General features: G+C 58.8%; 2 protein-coding genes across 2 annotated transcripts in view; one reads left to right on the top strand and one right to left on the bottom strand.

The window, feature by feature from the left end:
• The first annotated feature begins 2,735 nt into the window (after positions 1-2,735).
• GET4 (guided entry of tail-anchored proteins factor 4) lies at positions 2,736-16,302 on the top strand. Its single transcript, XM_077758798.1, has 8 exons — positions 2,736-2,985; positions 3,297-3,378; positions 3,860-4,009; positions 9,460-9,598; positions 10,642-10,782; positions 11,550-11,625; positions 11,751-11,817; positions 16,036-16,302. Exons 1-8 carry the CDS (start codon positions 2,911-2,913, stop codon positions 16,119-16,121), a joined length of 816 nt encoding a protein of 271 aa, XP_077614924.1. The 5' UTR covers positions 2,736-2,910; the 3' UTR covers positions 16,122-16,302.
• A 343-nt stretch (positions 16,303-16,645) lies between these two features.
• The window catches only part of ADAP1 (ArfGAP with dual PH domains 1), a 26,721-nt gene continuing 22,884 nt past the window's right edge, over positions 16,646-20,482 (bottom strand). Inside the window, exons 8-11 of the mRNA XM_077758797.1 lie at positions 20,279-20,341; positions 19,585-19,656; positions 19,185-19,413; positions 16,646-19,099 (exon numbers count right to left, since the gene is read on the bottom strand). Of these exons, the coding sequence (XP_077614923.1) occupies positions 19,071-19,099; positions 19,185-19,413; positions 19,585-19,656; positions 20,279-20,341 (393 nt within the window). The 3' untranslated portion in view covers positions 16,646-19,070. The remainder of the gene's footprint in view (positions 19,100-19,184; positions 19,414-19,584; positions 19,657-20,278; positions 20,342-20,482) is intronic.

The following is a 20,482-nucleotide window of genomic DNA, read 5'->3' as shown; positions in this document are numbered from 1 at the left end:
TGTTAATTCACTTCCGCCGGGTGGTGCTCTGTAGTGGGGGTGGGCCACAGCCTGCTAGCCAGTCCCGGGTCAGATCCGTTGGATAATTACACCTTTAATTGTTGTGCCTTAGGGCGGCTGAGGGCACAGGGGCCCAGAATCGAGCAGTCCTGTGGGTCGTGCTTACCTGGTGCACGTCCCTCAGGCGTGGGCCGGCGTGGGGATCCGCTGGACGCTCTGACCCGCCGTGGTGCCAGCGGGTGGCCGCCTGGTGTCTTCACAGCTCTTCCAGGACAAGGAGGGAGTGTGTTTTCCAGGCCTGTTGTGTTTTGGGTACTCAGTCATTCTTCACACTCCCTGTGGCTTCCATGGCCGCTTCGCCGGGTCGCCAGAGGACCCCTTGGCCCAGTGCCTCCACTGTCACCTCCCTGGGTGCCTCTGCAGCCAGCCTGCGTCCCCGTGATTTCAGTCTTCCTGCCCAGGGGCCGTTCTGAGATTTGCGTCGCTGTTTTGCCTCTTAAGTCAAATGAAGAGAATTTTTTAAAGAGAAACTTAAAAAACAGGTTCTTTTCAACCTCTAGGCAAACAGGGAGCATTTCCTAAAAGAGGGAACAGCTGTGCTGGGGGTCCGGGGGGTGGGTGGCATTCTCAGGGTAACCCTGCAGCCATGCTGAGCCCTCCTGAGTGCCACAGTGTGGGGTGCTGGGTAGCTGACACCTGACCCGCCTCTGTCTGACCCCCGGCTTTTATCTGTAGCATTACATTTTTGTTAGGTTCTGCATGCTTGTTTTCTGAAGAGCAAAACCCAGGGACCACAGCGCGGAGGCGGTGCTAGGTGGGTGCGGCCGCTGGGAGCCACGTCCAGGCCAGGTGTGCCAGCCGGGTGCACGTCCCAGCGGCATGTGCATGCGTGGCGTGCTGACGCTCAGGCGTGGAGATGGTGCCGAGCCGGAGGGTTCTGGCCCCGCCTGTTTTCACAGCCCCCCTGAGGCCTTGGACCCCAACACTGACTCCCGTCCTGTCTCCTGGATTCTGCACAAAGAAGCACGTTTGTTTTTTTCCTGATCGCCTTTCACTGTTTCCATTTTCCCAGCTCTGCCTAATCTGAAACACACCATCTCCCCAAGCTGGTCAGGTGCTGGTATGTCCCCTGCACTGGTATGTGTCGCCCACTCCCCCGGACGCCGTGGTGCTCGAAAGCAGGCCCTGTGGGCCCAGGGGTTTCTCTTGTCATCAGCTGTTCCTAGAACTTCTCTCTTGCTCTTCGTCAGACGGAGGAGTATGGAGCCCTGTCCCATCTTGCATAAGCAGCGACACACTGGCAGGATTGTCACTGAGAAGTGTCTGCAGTTCAGAGTGTCCATGCCGGCGGCAGCATGGGGCTACGGGCTGCTGCGTCGGAAACTCTCCTTCCCGGGCCCGCCCATGGCAGTGCTGGCCCCACGTGTGTGCAGGGCGGCTGTTGGCAGGACTGGCTGTGATGAGCGGTCCTTCGCCACCGGCCCCACCCCACGCTGAGCTGATGGGTCCTCTCTGTGCCGACCTGGGCGGGCTGTGTTCTCCTGGGGTTTCTGGTCTTGGAACCCGGTTGAAGAAAAGACCATGCCTCTGGTTAATTGAATAGCCAGGCACTCACGGTGCCCCCTGAACTGTTGGTCCAGGCGAGCTGCAGACAGGCTCCCAGACCTCTGTGTTTGCCATTTTCCTGCCTTAGGAGCACCTCGTGCTGCTCATTTGGTATGTGCTGCTCATTTGGTATCTTTGTCTGATTTGTTTTGGCCAAGAGGCACTGACTTGATGGTTTCTTTGTCTTTTCTGATAATCATGGAGATAAACTCACAGCCAACGAAGTAGCTCTGCGCAGGCTTTGGGCTTCGGGAAGCTTCCTCCTGCTGCTGACTTTCTCTCGGGCTCAGCTCTGCTTCACTGAATGTCGTCTCTCACTGATGGACCCTCATCCCGTTGTTTGTGCTTCGTTGCCTGCCAGGCTCTGGCCGCCCTGTGCATTCATCTCTCTACAGTTCAGAAAACTGAGAAATGTGTTCAAAATGAGAAAACAAGGCAGGACAGGGTGGGGTGGTGGGGTAGAGGAGTGGGGACCGCAGAGAAAGTTGGTTTTCCCCTGATGCATCTCCCTCCTGGAGCTCCCGCCGTCCCGACCCGAGTGTGGCTCTGACCTTTGGTTCTCCGGTGGACACTACTATGTCACCCTGTCCCTCAGGCAGGTCCTCCCACCAGAGCAGGGCTTGTGCCCGGGGTGGACGTCATCCAGCCTTTTTCTGGTTCTTTCTGCTGCAACCCTTGAGCTGCTCCAGGCCCACTTGGGCACAGTCAAGGTCCCCCACCTGCGCTGCTGTCAGATGTGGAGTGTGGGCCTGCCGGTCCCCCAAGGCTGTGTTGCTGATGGCAGGGACTCTGTGCACGCAGTGGATGCCGGTCGAGGTGCCGTGACCACCCAGTGAGGCAGCAGCCTCAGGAACAGCACAGCTCCACTCTGTTCCTGGCAGGACACACAGGCTGGCGCGCGACTGCCGAGATTGTTTGCTTTATTGAGCTCCTGTGTCCACGCAAACGTTGTATTTTCAGAATTTACTCTCTTTTTTTTTTTTTTAATGTTTTTTATTTCTAGGAGAGAGAGAGAGAGAGAGAGAGACAGCGTGAGCAGGGGAGGGTCAGAGAGAGAGGGAGTCACAGACTGAAACAGGCTCCAGGCTCTGAGCTGGCAGTCAGCGCAGAGCCCGACGCGGGGCTCGAACCCACGAACCGCGAGATCATGACCTGAGCGAAAGTCGGACGCTCAACCGACCAAGCCACCCGGGCGCCCCTCAGAATTTACTCTCTAAGCCGCTAGGCTGGGCGTGTGAGTCAGACTGGAGGGTGTCTGCGCCGGGACCTAACTGGGGCCTTGCTCTTTCTCTGTCTTGCAGATACATGTCACAGAGCAAGCACACGGAGGCGCGGGAGCTCATGTGCTCGGGGGCCCTGCTGTTCTTCAGCCACGGCCAAGTACGCGGCGGGCCCGTCCCCGACTCTCCTTGGGGCCTGTGGGTTGGAAAAGGAGCGTCCAGGGAGAGGCGTGGTGGAGGACCGTGGACCATCCCTGTCGCTGGCCCTGGCCGGGCACGTGTGCTTATGCCCGGTGAGGGTGCTGTGCCAGCCGGCGATCAGCCTCCAGGCGGCCCTGCCGAGGGGGCTCTGTGCGTCCGCCTGCCATGCGTTTCCTGCTGGAAACCCGAGCAGTCGTCCGACTTTGCCGAGTCTTCTAAAAACGAGCCAGAGCTGTTTCCATGATTCATATTCACTTCTATGTTTTGTAGCAAAACAGCGCTGCAGATTTGTCCATGCTGGTCCTGGAGTCACTGGAGAAGGCAGAAGTCGAGGTGGCCACAGACCTGTTGGGTGAGACTTTCTCACTGTGCACAAGGCACCTGTGCATGTGGGGTAGTGACACCCCAGCACACACATGCGCGCACACACACACTATCTCTCTCTTTCTGGTGGACGCTGGCCTCCCTGTTGCCCCAGACGTTGGCTTGCCAGCCTACCGCACACTACATGTGTGGCAGGGAGGTCCTCCTTCGGAGCTGCCCAGCCAGAGGGGCAGAGGGGGCCTGCTTCTGGCCTCTGTACCCCACCGTGTCCCCTCCTGTGGGCCAGTTCCCTGCTATAGCCCGTCCTCCCTCATGCCCTGGGACACAGGCTGAGTCGAGAGGTCAGCTGGGGGGCCCTGGGACCCAGGTGGGTTGCACGAGGACACGCCGAAACACCGTTTCTCAGCTTTGGAGGTGAAATCTTGTTTGTGAGCTCTAAGGTGCGACGTGTGGAGAACTGAGCAGTAGTGTGTTTCCTTGGATAAGGGTCTACGTTCATGTCGTTTTAGAAAATCTGGCTAAGCTCTTCAGTTTGATGGACCCGAATTCCCCAGAGCGAGTGGCCTTTGTGTCTCGAGCCCTGAAGTGGTCCAGTGGAGGATCAGGGAAACTGGGCCACCCCCGTCTGCACCAGCTGCTGGCCCTCACCCTGTGGAAAGGTAGGCCTGGTGCGGGGAGCGCTCAGCGGGCGGTCCCTGGACAGCTGCCCGTTTGTGTCCCTGTGGCTTTTACTGGTGTTGCCTGCTGTCAGTGGATGAACTCCTGGGACATGGGGAACCAGGAGAAGGGATCTGGCCCTTCCTATCTGCCCCCCCCCCACCCAGCTTCCTTCCTGGGATGTCTTCCCCAGGCGGGGCTCTGATGGCACCGCATGCTGCGTCATCTTTGTGTTTCTCTCTGCCTCTGATTAAGCATTCAGTCCACGACGAGGGGGTGTCGAGGGAAGACTGGGCAGTTCCTGGGTGTGGTTTGCACCCTGAGCTCTGAGTCTGGGGCTCAGGTGCAGGGATAGATGCTCGGCTTGGTGACCTGCACAGGAGGGTTTGAACGGCTGCGTCCTGAGCCAGCACTGTGTGGGCAAGCCAGCACTGTGTGGGCAGCTCACTCACACGGTGTCCATCTTCCCGGGGACTCTGTCGTCACCGGGTGCCCCTGGGCAGGGGGCAGGTGCCTTGGTGGGGGCAGGGCCAGCCAGCTTCCTTCCTGTGCAGGCATCCTTCCGCCACGTCACACGTGTGTCAGCGAGCTCCTCCTGGAGGCAGGCAGCTCTGCAATCAGCTGTGACTGCTCCCCATGCTCCGCTTCTGTCCAGTGGCACGCATGTGGTGGCCGAGCCTAGCCCTCGTCCCCGGCTGTGAGCACACAGACCCCTCCCCTCTTTTCTCAGGGCAGCAGCGCTCACTGCTCTGTGTGTCCCTACCTGCTGTGACCCGCAAGTGGGGGGCTCCTCAGATCCCCCCGGTGGCTGGTATGCCAGCCCTGCCCGCACCCCAGAGGGCTGCTGAGAGGGTAATGGTCAGATGTGTAGACAGTCAAGGTCGCTCTCCTGAGAGGCTGGCTGAATTCCTTCCCTGCTTTGACCCAGAGCGGGGCCAAGAAGAAGCGTCTTGGGAGGGGCGGGGGCTGAGGCGTCATGGGCACCTCCTCTGCCGCACTTCCTGGGGGCACCTTGCTTCTCCCTTGGGTGGCCCTAGCCTTCCCTGGCAGTGCAGTCCCATCTGTCATCTGTGTCCCCCAGCATGCCTCTGGCTGCTCCTGTGTCTTGTTCTGTGTCAGTGCCCGGAAGCCCCTCGGGGAAGAGGCTGTCTGTGCTCATTGGCCTGGCGGGGGTGGGGGAGTCCCTGAGGCTCCCACCGTTTGCTCCCGCCTCGTCTCCCAGGGACCATGTTGTGCACGTGCAGGTGGACAGCCTGATCCACCATCAGGAGCACCTACAGCAAAGCATTTATTTGGCGCCCCTTTTGCCCAGTCTATTTGCAGGATCTGTAGGGAGATGCCAGACAGAAAACGGACATGATACTGCATCTGGCTGGGCGTGTCCGGGCGGCTCAGTCAGTGGAGCGTCTGACTCTTGGATGCAGCTCAAGTCATGGTCCCAGGGCTCGTGGGATCGAGCCCCGCGTTGGGCTCAGTGCTGGCATTGTAGAGTCTGCTTGGGATTCTCTCCCCTTCTCTGTCCCTCCCTGATGTATGCACTCATTCATTTTCTGTTACGTAAATTAACGTTAAAAAAAAGTCTTTCAGGAATCTCTCTGGTTAAGCGCCAGCTATGAGGTATATATATTTAGAAGTGTGATTTTAAAATTCAGGATACAGCCAATTACACGTAGTCCCTGAGGCACAGACCCTCAGTGAGCTGAGCACAGAGCCCACGTCCTGTCTTGCCCAGTGGCCACGCTGACTGGCCATCCACAGCTTGCCTCTGCTGGCACGTGTTGATGTGTGTGGCGTCCCATTAACGCAGGCACACCTCGTGTTGGGGCGCACAACATCTGCAAATTGTTGTTGGCAGTGGTCCTGTGTTGAGCAAGTTTATTGGCATCATTTTTCCAACAGCGTCCACTCACTTGCTGTCTTTGTCATGTTTTCATCATTCTCACAATACTTCAAGCTTTTTATTTTCTTATTATTTTAATGTTAGTCTTTTTATTTTTGAGCTAGAGCACGAGTTGGGGAGAGGGGCGGAGGGAGACAGAGAATTACAAGCAGGCTCCCTGCTCAGCCCATTCCCACACCCCTGGAATCCCGACCTGAGCCGAAATCAAGAGTTGGATGCTCAACCAATTGAGCCATCCAATGCCCCAAGGTTTTTCTTTGTAATTTGTTACGGCGATCTGTGACCGTGATCTTTGCCGTCACCATCGTAATTGTTTTGGGGGCCAGGAACTGCGTTCGTGTCAGGGCAAACATCGATAATTGTGTGTGTTCTGGCCGCTCTCCTGACCCCGTCCCCCGTCTCTCCCCTTCCTTGGACCTCCCTCCTCCTGCGGCACAGCCACCCTGGAATTGGGCCACGTGATGACCCTACAGACGCCTCTAGGGTCCAAGCGAAAGGAAGGGTTTCCCATCTCTGACCTCAGACCACAAGCTACAGATGCTGGAGCTCAGTGAGGAAGGCGTGTCCAGAGCCGAGGTAGGCGGAAGCCGGGCCCCTCGCCCTGGACAGTTAGCCAGGTGGTCAGCACAAAGGACACCCTCCGGAAGGAGTTAGAAGTGCTCCCCAGTGAGCATACGGATCAGACGGGAAAGAATCAGCTGTATTGTTTTAGTGGTTGAGATAGAAGACTGAACCAGCCACAGTATCCCCGTGAGCCCAGCCTAACCAGAGCGAGGCCCCGACTACCCTCAATTCCATGGAGGCCGAGGCGGGGGAGGCAGCTGCAGGAGGAGAGTCTGAAGCCGGCAGAGGCCATCTCCATGATGTTAGAGTGCTCTGCGGTGTAGACGCTGCCGCAAATGGTCCGGGAGGTCTGGCTGAGACCGTTAATGAAAGTGGCCATGCTCCATGACAGGTCTTAGAAGGACCGTTGGGACTTGCGTAGTTAACGAGGAGAAGTCAGTCCCCGGCTCCCAAGCCTTGAGAGACAGGCCGACCCTCCTGTCGGGGGCCGATGTGGCCGGTGACCGTAAGCGGGGTGGGTGCTCGTCAACCGTTCCCGAACGCGAGGCCCCTAACAAGTGCCCTCTGCTCTGCTGTCCTCTGGGAAGGGGGCGACGAAGCCTGGATGACAGCGGTGTGCATGCGGTGCACCTGCTGGCCCAGGAGCTCCAATGGAGACGGGCAACGAGACAAGTGTGGTTTTCATGCCTCATACAACATCACTCTGCAGCCCGGGGGTTGAGGGGTCGCTTCCATCTTCCAGTCATGCTCGGCAAGTACGTTTCCTAAGGCTGCCACGGCCATAGACGGAGATTCCTCTGATGGGAAAGGACCTCCGAGAACCTGCTGGAAAGGATTCACCATTCGAGACACCACTGAGGTCAAACAGGAGTCACAGGAAGAGGCCAGAATATCCACAGCAACAGGAGTTTGACAGAAGGCGATTCCAGCCCTCAGGGACAACCTCGCAGGGTTCAAGTCCGTACAGATGTAGGGGGACAGGAAGAGAACCAGGACCCCAAGTGGGGCCGAACCGCTTCCGTCTCCCGCTACACCCGATGAGGCTTGGCTCCTTCCAGGCGAGCTGGCAAAGGGTTTCTGGAGCCGGAAGCCACTCCCGGTAGAGGCGTGTGCGGGTGATTCAGATGATCACAGAGGGTTGAGAACATCACATGAAGGAGCTGACGAAGCAGCCGCAGGTCTGAGGGGCTGGACTCCAGGCATGAAGGAAGTTCGCCTGGGGGTAAAATGCTGTCGGACAGCATTGCACGTGACAGAGACCTTTCGGGAAAGAGTCCATCAGCGCAGCAAACTTCACTGTCTCCTTCTGAGAACTTGCCAGAACCACCCAGCCTCCGGCAGCCGCCGCCCTGGTCCGTCAGCAGCCAGCGGCCTCCAGGAGAGGCCTCCAGGAGAACCTTCCACTGGCAGAGAGATGACAGCCCGCTGCTGGCACAGGTGACATCAGCATTTGTTATTTAAATTCTGTTCCTCGCTTTCAGACAGAGCTAGAGCACATTTAGCAGTCTGCGGTACAGCGTGAACATGGCTTTCTGTGCCCTGGGAAACCAGAACCTTGACTTCAGTGGGTTGATCTGGAACCGACCCCGTGGTACCCCCGAGGTGCTCCTGTGCAGGGTCCAGTCCGGTTCTGGGAGCGAGGCTTGTGCTGGGATGGAACATCTGGATGTAGTTCTGCCTAATTTTTCTTCTTCTATGGATGCTCTAAAGCCAGAAGATAAGTTTTTGATGGGCTGAGGGAGAGAAGGGAGACAAAGAGCACACGTTCGCAAAGAAATGCTGGCCCTGGAATCATTCTGAGCTCTTGGAGGTGGCATGCCAGGCGCTGGGGGCCAGGCGAGAACAGGAAGGCAGTCATGGCCACGTAGGGGCAAGTGTTCGCACCAGAAGGTGGCAGGCCACTGGGGCCCGGCGCTTTCGCCCTGCAAAGGTGTGGGAACCGGGGACTCGTGAGCGGGACAGGGCCGTGATCAGTGCACTCTGGGCAATGGGCTGGGGTGTGGGGAGCTGGCTTGGTTTAGGCTGGGGCTGTGCCTCCGCACAGCGGACATTCCAGGCACCCTGGAAGCACCACCTCCCAGCTGTGGCAGCCAAAAGTGCCTACGCGCTGCCAGGTGCCCCGTGGGAGGGGAGGGCGTTGAATCAGTGTTGTGAGGCCAGCAGCCAGGGCGCACAGTTACATCTGAGTCATTTGCCGGAATTGGGAAGGCTGGGTTTTCCACTAATTTGTTAACGAGCGCACCACTCAAACTCTCGGAGAGTCTGCAATAGGAGCGCTTAACAGACAGCACACGTCCCCTGGAAGGCCCTTTCCAGTCCCCTTTTGTGCTGTTAGCCCTAAAGCTTCATGCCCTGGTGACAGGTGTGGCCACAGGGAAGGGGCCGAGAAGGCCGAGACCACATCCCATGTTTCTGACTGGCTCCCAGGTGACCCCATGTTGAGTGGGGACAGTCTGGCCCTTTCCCGGGGACACAGTGGGGCTGAGCTATGTCCTCACCACTGGCAGTGGCAGGATCATAGTGGGGATGTGCAGGAGGGATTCTTCCCCAACTGGTGGGGGGCTTCTCAAGAGGACAGATGATAAACACGGAGAGCAAATGTGGAGTGTGCCTCTGAAGACCGGGAGAGGGCGTGTGGCTGTGTGGACATCAGGGGCCTTCACGTGGCCTGGGGGACAGGCAGGCCTGACCTGGTTCTGGCTGCCACTCTGACATTCACGGCACTCGTGTGTGGGGTTCCAGGGGTCTGTGTCTCGTTCGTCAGGACCATATGGAACTGCCGTCGCATGAGCCCGGGGTCCTGCGTTAGTCTGTGCTCTCACGTCAGCTGATGTGGACGCCAGTGTGGGGACGTCAGCCTGAAGCCTGCCTTCCCACCGTGGGCATCGGACGTGCAGAATGTGATGTCCGGGAGGTGGCCGCCGTGGCTGCTGTGGGGAAGGCGGGCAACGCGCTCTGCACTCAACGGGTGTCCCGTTTCCCCCGCAGAGCAGAACTATTGTGAGTCCCGGTACCACTTCCTGCACTCGGCGGACGGCGAGGGCTGTGCGCACATGCTGGTGGAGTACTCCACGTCCAGGGGCTTCCGCAGCGAGGTGGACATGTTCGTGGCCCAGGCTGTGCTACAGTAGGTGCTTGAGACGCCGCCCTGCATCCTTGCTGCGAACCGGTGGGGGATACCGCGTGCTAGCACTCTGGTCCCCCCCGTGCGTGTGTAAGATTGGAGTCTGGAGGGTGGAAGGGCACATGTTCCGAGCCGCATCCTCCTGTCCTCCCCGTGTCCCGTTCTCCCTCGGTTCTGTGGGCATCGGGCTGCTGCCGTGGGAGGACGTGCTGTTCAACAAGCTGTCCCAGGACGAGCAAGCATGGGTCCCAGACGCCTCGTGTGGGGGTTCCCCCCCGCCCTCCTCCTGCTGCGGCCTGCGCGCCCCCTGTTCCCGTCAGGCCTCCTCCCTGCCTCCTGCTGGTGGTTTCCCGGGACCATCAGGCACACATAGCTCCGGGGGGAGGGTGGGCCCGCGTTCCCACTGCAGAAACCCCTGATTTGGCAGCCGGGTGTCGGGATGGGACACGTCCCGTGAATGGGACAGGGTCGAAGCGTGCTCCCTGGACTCGACGGCACCTCGGAGCTCCCTGCTTCGCCACACAGCAGCCTGGTAGGCATCTGCCCCTCTGAACAGAGACGTTTGGGCGACACTAGAGCCCCTGAGTCCGGCAGTGTGGCGTGTGATGTGTGGAGCCTAAAATGCCTAGTCGCCTTGTCTGTACCTTGAGAAGGGATGAGGGGGTCCCCTGCAGGGAAGCCGCAGAGATGTCCCCACATTGGGGAAGCCAGAGCCTGCCCCACCATCCCACACGCTGCCTCCCGGCCCTGGGTTGACAGCTCGCACAGGTAGATGCCTACCGGGTGCAGGCGGCCTTGAGTTCGAGAACCTGCTGCAGACACAGTCACCCTCCCAAGCCTCCCGTCCTTGCCCGAAAATGGCAAACATGGAAAGGGGCTGTGTGCGGCGGGGGCGGCTTATCTCAGCGTGGGGCCCGGCCTGGCGAGGGCCCCGGTGCACTGGTTGGTGACGGCTTTCCGTGCCCCCAGACGCATCCCAGGTCCAGTGTTCACATGAGCATCTGTGTGAGTCCCTTCTTCCCACCTCGGTGGCCTGTTCCTTTCAGGTTTCTCTGTTTAAAGAACAAAAGCAGCGCGTCGGTGGTGTTCACGACGTACACACAGAAACACCCGTCCATCGAGAACGGTCCTCCCTTCGTGCAACCTTTACTTAATTTCATCTGGTTTCTGCTGCTGGCTGTAGATGGGTGAGTTGTGCACATGTGTGAGGGTGCATGTCCATGTGTGGAGTGAGGGATGCGTGTTGGAGGGGATGGATTCATGTGTGTGTTTAGGGGGTGCACGTGTGCAGTTGGGATGAGTGCGTGTAGAGGGGGTGTGCATGTGCAGAGTAGGTGTATGCAGGGGGTGCATGTGTGGAGGGATGAGTGTACGTGTGTGGATGGGGTGTGTGTGTGTGGATGAGTGGAAGGGGTATGCGTGTGCGTGTGGAGGGGGTGCGCGTGTGCATGTGTGGAGGCGTGAGTGGAAAGGGTGTGCGTGTACGGGTGTGGAGGGGGTGCATGTGTGGAGGTTGTGAGTGGAGGGGGTGCATGTGTGGAGGCGTGAGTGGAAGGGGTACGGGTGTACGGGTGTGGAGGGGGTGTGCAGAGGGGCAAGTGGAGGGGGTGCATGTGTACGGGTGTAGAGGTGTGAGTGGAAGGGGTAAGTGTGTGCGTGTTGAGGGGTGAGTGGAGGGGGGGGGTGCGTGAGTGGACCCGGGGGTGCGTGTGTGGAGGTGTGAGTGGAAGGGTGCATGTGTGTGTGTGTGGAGGGTGTGCATGAGTGGAAGGGATACGCATGTGCATGTATGAGGGGTGAGTGAGGGGGTGCGCGCATGTGTGTGTGAAGGGGCGAGTGGAGGGGTGTGCATGTGGAGGGGTGCACGTGTGTGTGTGTGGAGGTGTGGGTGTGTGTGTGCTCTGCTCGTCGGGGTCCCCTGGACTCTGTGTGCCACGGTCCCATGTCATTTCAGGGGCAAGCTGACCGTGTTCACGGTGCTGTGTGAACAGTACCAGCCATCCCTCCGGCGGGACCCAATGTACAACGAGGTGAGGGGTGCATGGGGACAGGCGCTAGCCGGTGAGGAGAAGGGGAGCCTGGGGACAGTTCAGATGGGAGGGCGTGTCCCTGCATGTCGCGGCCCCACTGAACGCCCGCTCTCTGCCTCCTGCAGTACCTGGACCGGATAGGACAGCTGTTCTTCGGGGTGCCGCCCAANGGGGGGGAGGCGGTCCTCTCTGGTGGATTCCCGCACAGCTGAGTGGCCAGGGCTCCCTCTTCGTGGGCTTTTTGTTTTGTCTTTTGTTTTTCTGGTAGAGTACACACCATAAAATTGCCCATTCTCACCACTTCCAAGTGAGCAGCTCAGGGCACTGAGCACAGTCAAGCTGCTGTGCAGCCGTTCTCACTGTCCTTCTCCAGAACGTTCCGTCTCCCCACACTGAGACTGGGTCCCATTACACACGGACCCCTCCCTCCCCCAGCCCTAGTCCCACTGTCTACTCTGTGAGTCTGACCCCAAGAACTTGTGTGAGTGGGTCCCAGTGCGTGTCCTTGCGTGTCTGTGAGTCTGACGACCCCGGGACTGTGTGAGTGGCTCCTTCTGTGTCTGGCTGTGTCATTTACCATGATGTGTACAGTGTCCTCCATGTTGGATCACGTCGAATAGTATTTCGTGGGTGGATGGAGCGCATCGTGTCACCTTCATTGTGAGGCACACAGGTGGCTTCCATCTGTTGGCTGCATGAATCGCGCTGCTGTGAACACAGGGTGCCCATATGTGTTGGGGTCCCTGCACCCAGTGCTTTGGGTAAATCACCCTGAACTGGACTTGCCAGGTCCCATTGAAGGTCTGTATTCAAGTTTGGAGTTGTCACCAGACTGTCCCCCACAGCGGTGGCCCCATTTCATGTCCCACCAGTGCTCACGGGGGCCTGGTTTTTCCTCATCCTTGCCCTGGTCTCTATGGCTGTCGTACAAGGTGTGGGGTCCCTGCTGATCTGGGTGCTTAGTGTGTTTTCTTGTGCTTATTAGAGGATTGTATGTTTGTATATCTGGTCAGGTCTTGTGCTTCTTTTTGAATCAAGTTGACGAATTTTCTATATTAGGTATTGATTCCTTATCAGACATAAGATTCAAAGATTCAGAAATATTTTCTCCCGTTTTGTGGATTGCCTTGTTTTTAAGACTTTATTTAAAAAAATTTTCCTAGTGTTTATTTTTGAGAAAGAGAGTGTGAGCAGGGGAGAGGCAGAGAGAGGGAGACAGCATCTGAAGCAGGCTCCAGGCCCTGAGCTGTCATTACAGAGCCTGATGTGGGGCTCGAACTGACAGACTTTGAGTGAGATCATGACCTAAAGTGAAGTCAGACACTCAATAGACTGAGCCACCCAGGCGCCCCTTAAGTCTGGTTTGTTTGTTTTTTTAAGTATTTTAGTTTCACAGAAATACAAAGGAAGGTACAGAGATTTTCCGTTTACCCTCTGTGCCCCTCACAGCCCTTCCCCGTACCTGCATCCACCGACGGAGTGGGGACTTGTTGACATTTCACCTGCACCCACACATGGCTGTCACCCAAAGGTCCTGGTTTACATTCAGGTCCATGTTTGATGGTGTATGTTTAGATCCATATACCCACCGTTAGAGAATCGTACAGAGCAGTTTCTGCCCTAAAAGTCCATGCCCCTGACACCCCGCTGCCTTCTCTCTCTGGCCTGTGCCCTCTGTTGCAGAGCTGTACGTTCTCAAGCACATTTGTTTCCTCTCCATCGCCTGTGCCTGTAAAGTCGTCGTCAGCTCCAGTGCTGGGAAGCTTCTGCTCTCTGTCTTCTAAAGGTTTTACTGTTCTGGGTAGGTCCTTGATCCGTTTTGAGCTAGTTGTGTGTGATGTGAGGTAGGGGTCTGGCGCGGTGGCATCACTTGTCAGAGAGGCTGATCTTCCCGTGCGTGGTCTTGTTGCACTGCTCGGATGTGTTTGACCCTGTGTGCGCAGGCCTGTTTCTGGCCTGTGTGTGAGTGTCTGCCCATGACACACTGTTTTGATTATTTTGTACAAAGTTTCGCCATCAGGGAACACGAGCCCTCCAGTTTTGTTCTTTCTCCAGGTAGTTTGGCTGTTTGAGTCCATGGCAATCCCATGTGAATTTTAAGATGGGTTTTTCTTATCTTGCAAAAAAGTCATAGGGATTTTGACTGAGACTGTGTCGATTCTGAAGATGGCGTCGGGTGGTGTTGGTATTTACAGCATACCACGTCTTCCAAGCCACGGACTTCGGACAGCTTTTCCACTTATTCATGACTTTCTTTCGCCAACATGTTGTTATTTTCATTCATGCGTCTTTCAGCTCCTTGGTTAAAGCCAGTTCCTCAAGTATTTTATTCATTTGGATCCTATTGCGAATGGAATTGTTAAAATTTCTCTTTCAGATTGTCGTTGGCATAGAGAAGTACAGCTGATTTTCATGCACCGACTCTATCTGGTACTTTGCTGGAGCCACTCGCTCCAGCAGCTGTTTGATGCGGTCCTTGGCATTTTCTGCAGAAGCCCATGTCCTGTGCAAACGCGATTTTGCTTCCTCCTTTCCACCGTGGGTGCCTTTTCCTTCTCTCTCTCACCCAGTTGCTCTGGCGGGAATTTCCACTATGGTGTAGAATGGAGGTGGTAAGGGCATCCTCACAAGTCTGCGCTTGAGGACAAGCTCTCAGTCTCTCACCCCTGCACATTACGTTTCCCTACCCCTGCATGGGGTTTCCAGAGACAGCAGGGACCGTGTGGAGGTTGTTCCTTCTGTTTTGGCTGTTACAACTGTGTCAGGTTTAGGAGGGGCCGTTCTCAGTCCGTGGGGATGGACGGTCGGGTGGCGGGGGGGGTTTCCCTCCTCTGCTGACGGGCTTCGTCACCCCGCCGGACTCATGGGGACCTAGCCCCATGGTCTGGGCATGAACCCAGTCGGGGCGCATCGTACTGCCGTGTGTACCCCGATCTGTCTGCCAGCACTCTGCTCGGGGCGTTCGTGCTCATGAGGGACGTCAGTCCGTGATCATGTAAGCATCTTTGCCTTTGGTGGGGGTTACATTGACCGCCTAGAAGGAGTGAGGAAACGCTTCCTTTTCCTCAGCGTTTCAGGGAAAGTTTGAGAAGGACTGGAGTGGGTCGGGTGGAAATCACCAGTGAGGGGTCACGGCCAAGGCTTTGCTCTATCCACAAGCGTCCTCACTCGTTCACCGGTCCGTTCACATCTGCTTCTTCATGGATTAGTCTTGGCGGCTGTTCGGGGCCAGGCATCCTCCCCTCGTCTGCGTAGCCTGGCAGCCCCAGGCCTCAGCCCCCATGTGCCGTTGCCTTCACTGGTGTCCCACACGAACTTTGACCTCCCCCAAGGCAGGGGCGGGTGTAGTCCTTCATCTGAGAGTGGCTTTTATGAGGCTCAGTGTGTTACTACTGTGGAGCCGGTGGTGGTTCTCCGCAGAGGCCGTAGTTGGACTCTGTAAGCATGCCAGGCCGGTTGAGCATACATCGGCACCTCGCCCTGGAGCTGAGGCTGCCCCAGGTGCCGTCCCACCACATCGTGACCATGGCACCTGCCTCAGGGGGCCCCTCGGGGTTGGGCTGGCGGGGCGTTTGCCATTGTGATGCCTGTGGGCCAAACCGTGGGAAGTCCTTCCCGTTTTTGAGACATGGGAAAGCCGTCTCCCAGTGAACACAGTTTGACTTTCTAGTTGTAAATTGTGCGTGTCTGTGTCTGGATTTGTCCCGGGAAGGTGTGCAGTGGAGACCCCCCTTTCCTTCCCACACCAGGCGTGTCCGTGCACTGTAGCCACGCCGGGCCTGGGGACTGCGTGTCTGCCTCACCCCTCGCCACACGTGTCCCGAAACTTCGTGCTTGTTCGTTTCCTGCCAGAACCTCAGAGGTGGGCCATCCAGCACCCTAAGGCGCTGCTAGAGTGTTCGCTGGACCTGAGCTAGCGACAGATTGTGGACAATTCTGCACGTTCATGACAGAGTGCGTCCGGAGAACGTTGTTCACATTTGCACTTGTTTTCTTGTTGTTCTGGTGGCTTGGCCTAAGGTGACTCTGTAAACTCCCAACCCTGTGGTGACAGCAGTTCCATGGAGGAAATGAGAACAGAGGCAAGGTGTCCGTGGTGACTGTGCGGGGGCGACAGCCGTTAGCACCTCCGTGTGTAGCCCTGGAGTCTCTGACGCATCCCAGCTGTTTCTGGGTTGTCCACCCGTGTGTGATTTGTGGCCTCCTGTCGGGCAGACGGTGATGTCCCGTGACTGCAGTCTCCCGATGGCTCTGCAGGCCCCGAGCACGGGCATCGTGTACCCAGGGGTGTGTGGTGGGGCTCACACACCTCCCGTCGGGGCTGCAGCACCATGGAAGGTGGGGTTCCCCAGGTGGGGGCACCGGCCTCACGGAGCCGCTGTGCCTCATGGCACCTGCGTTTGCTTCCAGGGAACCTTCTGAGCAGCCTCATGGGCGCCTCGGAGCAGGAGGGCGAGGACAGTCAGGACGACAGCAGCCCCATCGAGCTCGACTGACCCCGCCCGCCAGCCCACACGATGCCGCCCGAGCCCCCATACCCGGGGGCTCCCGTTCCACGGCGGCCGTGGTGGTGTCTGCACACCCACCCCGGGCTGCGCCTCGGCCATGTCGGCTGGGCTGCGCTGCACCTGCAGACTGACCACAATAAAGCACGGGCCTTGCCGCGCTACCATCCTCTCCCTGTCCTCTGTGTCTGGTTTGCTTCGGGAGGCCGCCCGGTGTTCGATGGAGGCCCGTCCCCGTCACAGGTGGTGTGGGGGGTGGCCGCCACCGCCTGCACGTCCTGCGGTGGCCCAGTGAGCATCTGGGCGGCTGCTCTGTGCCAAATCCCGAGGCCACGGCTGCTCAGGATGGGCCTCGCGAGGGGTTCGGGAGTCCTTTCCACGTCTCAGGAGGCGGTATTTATTTTCGTCAGGTGGTTGATTCCTTTGACCTGACGTTTTAGGGCTTTATCAAATAGCCAGTCCAGGAGTGAGCAGATCTGCCCTTTCTCGCCGATGCCAGACTTGGTGTTCCCAGGGCGATTACAAGAGGGGAGACACTTTATTTTTTCACAATTTAAGAGTTGTAGATTAATACATGGCGATCATGCATGGCGAGGAGCAAGCGCACACTTTCATTGACTGTAAATGGGGTTTAAAGGGAGGTTTGTGTTAATTGTTGAGTTCAAATAAATCCTTTATACTGGGCTTTGCCATGCTCGTCCTTTCTGAGTGCGCAGCGGGGAGCACATGCCGGGACCGGCGTGCCCATGTGGGTGCTGTGGGCAGCCACGCACATGTGACAGACGTTCTCGTGGCTCTCCGTGTAAATATGTAGCCATGGTGTATTTAAATGGGGAGGCGCCATGGACATCAGGCCACAGGGAAGGCGGGGACAGACCATGCTGAGCCCCTACCAGCTGCCCGGCATGGTTCTCAGGAGTGGAGGTTGTTTCCGGGAGTCCTTGAAAGGGGGAGGTTCTGAAGTGCGGGGTCCCAAGCCCACATTGGGCGCCTGGCTTGTGCCGTGATGTTCACCCTGGAACTGCACCCTGCGTCCAGCGCAGTCGGTGTGTGGGGAGTTTGAGGGGAACGGCGGTCTTTCTGTGTAGTTCTGCCTGGTAAGCATGGTGCCCCTGTATGCCTGCTGTCCTGCTGCACCCAAGTCACTCTAGGGTGGCATCTGCCTGGACCCTCAGCTCCTGGAGACCCACTTCTCCTGGGGGCGCGGCCCTGTTACCCGACAGTCGTGAATGGCACCTGCAGCCGGGCAGGCCTCGTGTCCCCACATTTTCACCATACGGGACAAGGGAGGCAGAGGCCACCACGACCGCTGGCCCCATGCTGACCTTCAGACCAGCACCCGAACTACGAGCAGCCCATCTCTTGAACATGTGTGAGGTAAGCCCGGTGGTTGCCTTTATGGACCATGAGTTTACTGCCTTGTTCCAGAAATTCTTCCCACCAGAGGTAAAATTGTTTCTTATTAAAACGGGCACAGTATATCTGCCTCTGGGTCGAGAGAGGGTCTAGACCGGTCCCAGAGGACTCGTGGCCGGAGAGGGGACCACGAGGTTTCTAGTCTCCCAGGAGGAGGCTTCCTCCTGCCTGTGGGGCTTGTTTCCTGGGAAGACGGCCCAGTGGTGGTGGGTCACGGCTGTGGAGGGGCAGGGCGAACGGACAGGCTGTCCTGGGGCAGGTGGGGTCTTTGGGACTCGGGCAGTGGCCCTGGCTGACATGCCGGCTGGCCTCACCCCCAGCCCAACTGTCGGGGGGGGCCTCTACCCTGGCAGCCTCTGCTCAGTAGGGTCAGGGCAGAGGGGGGGGGCCTGCCTCATGCTCCTCTCTGGACCCTGTGGCCACCCCCGTCCAGGTTTGCACGGGTGTGAGCTGGCAAGTTGTGTGCTCAGATACAGAGGGAAGAAGGCCTGGTGGGAGCCGGGCCCGCGAGGACAGGCAGGGGCCCTTGGGCACTGTTGCCTAGAGGTGTCCCCATGTTCTGGCTTGTCTGTAGCCAGCAGGTAGGTCTTCCTGGGGCCCAGAACCCCCACCCCAACCTCTAATATAACACAAGAGACCACTTAAGGATAGGTCGTGTGGGGCTGGTGCGGGGACACCACCCTGCCTTGGGGACTCTTGGTCCCCTCAAGGGCCAGTCCAGTGGGACAGGAGGGGCCACCAAGAGCGGGCAGGGCCAGGGTGCCCGGGGAGAGGCTTGGCGGCTGTAACTACCAGCTGGCCAGCAGCACACTGGGGTCCTGGCGGGGGCAAGCTCAGCCTCCGTCTTCCAGGCCTGTGGGGTGGGTCACCAGTCAGTGCCCAGCAGGCAGCAGACCAGAGCTGACTCTCCATTCTTCCTCCCAATCCAGGTGCCCAAGCACCCAGTGGGCAGGCAGCCCTGAAACCCCAGCCCGTTGGGGGCCTCTGCCCCCAGGACCCTCATGCACACGCCAGGTCAGCTCCTTGAGGATAAGAACAGTACCCCTGTGCCAGCACCCAGGACCCCACGATTGACACACAGAAGGTGCTCAATAAATACTTGTTGAGGGGACGTGTAAGAGGGGCCGGAGGAGAGGCATGCAGGCTGCCCGCTGTCCCCACAGCCCAGTCTCCTGGTCGGGCAGGGTCCTGCTCTGGTGGGCAGGGGGCAGAGTGAATGGGTGAGGGGCTGCCCCAAGGAAGGGTGGTCCAGGGGACGGGGTTAGGGGGAGCAGGGTCACATCTGTGGACAGCAGCACGATGGGGTCCGAGGTCAGGCCGGCCAGCCTGAGGTGAGGTTCCGGAGAAACAAGTCTCAGTGGCTAAAGCTCAGGCCCCGCCTGGCCGCACCAGGGTGTCCCCTCAGGGCGGGGCCAGGAGGCTGGAGCCCTGCCCCTCCGTCTGCAGCCCCGCCTAGCAGCCAACTCTTGGATGGCACTTGCAGCAAGTCAGTCCAGGTCCCTCGGCCTCCATGACCTGCTCTCCTTAGGGTTTATGCTTGAAGTGGGCTTCCACTGGAAAAGGACAGGTGTGCAGCCGTGTCATGGCCACGCAGGAAGCATTGGGTGCCCCCGCCCCTGCCACCCCGCCCACACTCACCAGCGTACTCCTGGGGCAGCATGGGCCTGTCCACCACCTTCCGAAAAGCCTCCATCCATGCCCGCTGCTCAGACTCCGTCTCGCAGGCCAGCAGGAACCTGCGCTCAGGCGTGACGATGGTGATGCCATGCGGCCAGTGGTGGCCCTGGGTGGACGGCGGGAGTCCATCCAGCACCGTGTAGCCGCTCTCCCTGCTGCCGATGAAGACTTCCCCGCGAGCAAAGGCGTCCTGGGGGTTGGGGCCCGGCTGAGCCTCTGGGCCAGGTGGCCCACACCCCAGGGACAAGGCCCTTCCTCCTGTGCATCCTCCCCACCCCGGTGGCCAGCAACTGCCAGGCCGTGGTCGTGGGTGGGGAGGCATCCAACCCCCAACCCCTCGAGGGGCAGGACCCATCCTTACCAGGGGATCTTTGAAGTACAGGAGCCTCCGGTCATCCATGGTGAACCAGCGCTTTCGGAAGCCTTCTGTTTGCTGTGAGAGGGGCTGGCGGGTCAGCCTGAACCGGGCCCCAGCCTGCCTCCCTTCCTTCCCTCGGGCCTTCTGTGGGCCCTGCCTGCCCTGTTCACCCACCAGATGCTGCACCAGGGCCTTTGCACGTGTGCTGTCCCACTTAAGTGCCCTTCCCTCCTTCTGACCCATCCCCCTCCTCCTCTGTACATCCTGCTCCTCCTCTGTACATCCTGCTCCTCCCTAGGGGCTCAGCTGGGGCCCAGGCCTCAAGAGTCCCACTTAAGCCATGGGGCCAACATGTGCATGCTTCCACATGACACGGAAGGGGTTGGGTGGCCCTGTGGTGCCCAAGTGGGTGCACAGGTACCTGATGGGCAAAAGCACAAGGGAGGCCTGGCACTGGCTAGGGTCGAGTGGCCAGGGCCAACCAGAGCCCCACAGTCCTGACCCAAGGACCCAAGGGCCCCCGCTTACAAAAGGTTTTGAGGTCAAGATGACCTGTTAGAAGCATGCCAAGGACACACTGAGTCTTCACCTAGGTGTGTCTCTGCCCTTGGACCCTCCACAGCCACCCCAGCAACAGGAGGCCAAGATACTGGCCTCGGAGGAGGCCCGGGGGCCCAGGGCAGCCAGTCAAACCCACCTTGGGCCCGGTTTTCTCCATGTAGCCTTCCTTCAGGTAGTTCCGGGAGAGCTTCGGCACCAGCTGGGGTAGAAGACAGGCTCAGGCCCGGGCCGTCTGGGGGGTCGGCTGCTCTCCCACGTCCCCCCAGCCCCTCCTCCCTGTCACGGCCTCTGTGCTGAGAGGCCCCAGCGGAAAGGAACGGGTCCCTGGCCCAGCATACCA

Source organism: Crocuta crocuta, unplaced genomic scaffold (genome assembly GCF_008692635.1).
Source record: "Crocuta crocuta isolate KB4526 unplaced genomic scaffold, BGI_CrCroc_1.0 scaffold273, whole genome shotgun sequence".
NCBI lineage: Eukaryota > Metazoa > Chordata > Mammalia > Carnivora > Hyaenidae > Crocuta > Crocuta crocuta.
This window is presented reverse-complemented; position numbering and strand designations above follow the sequence as displayed.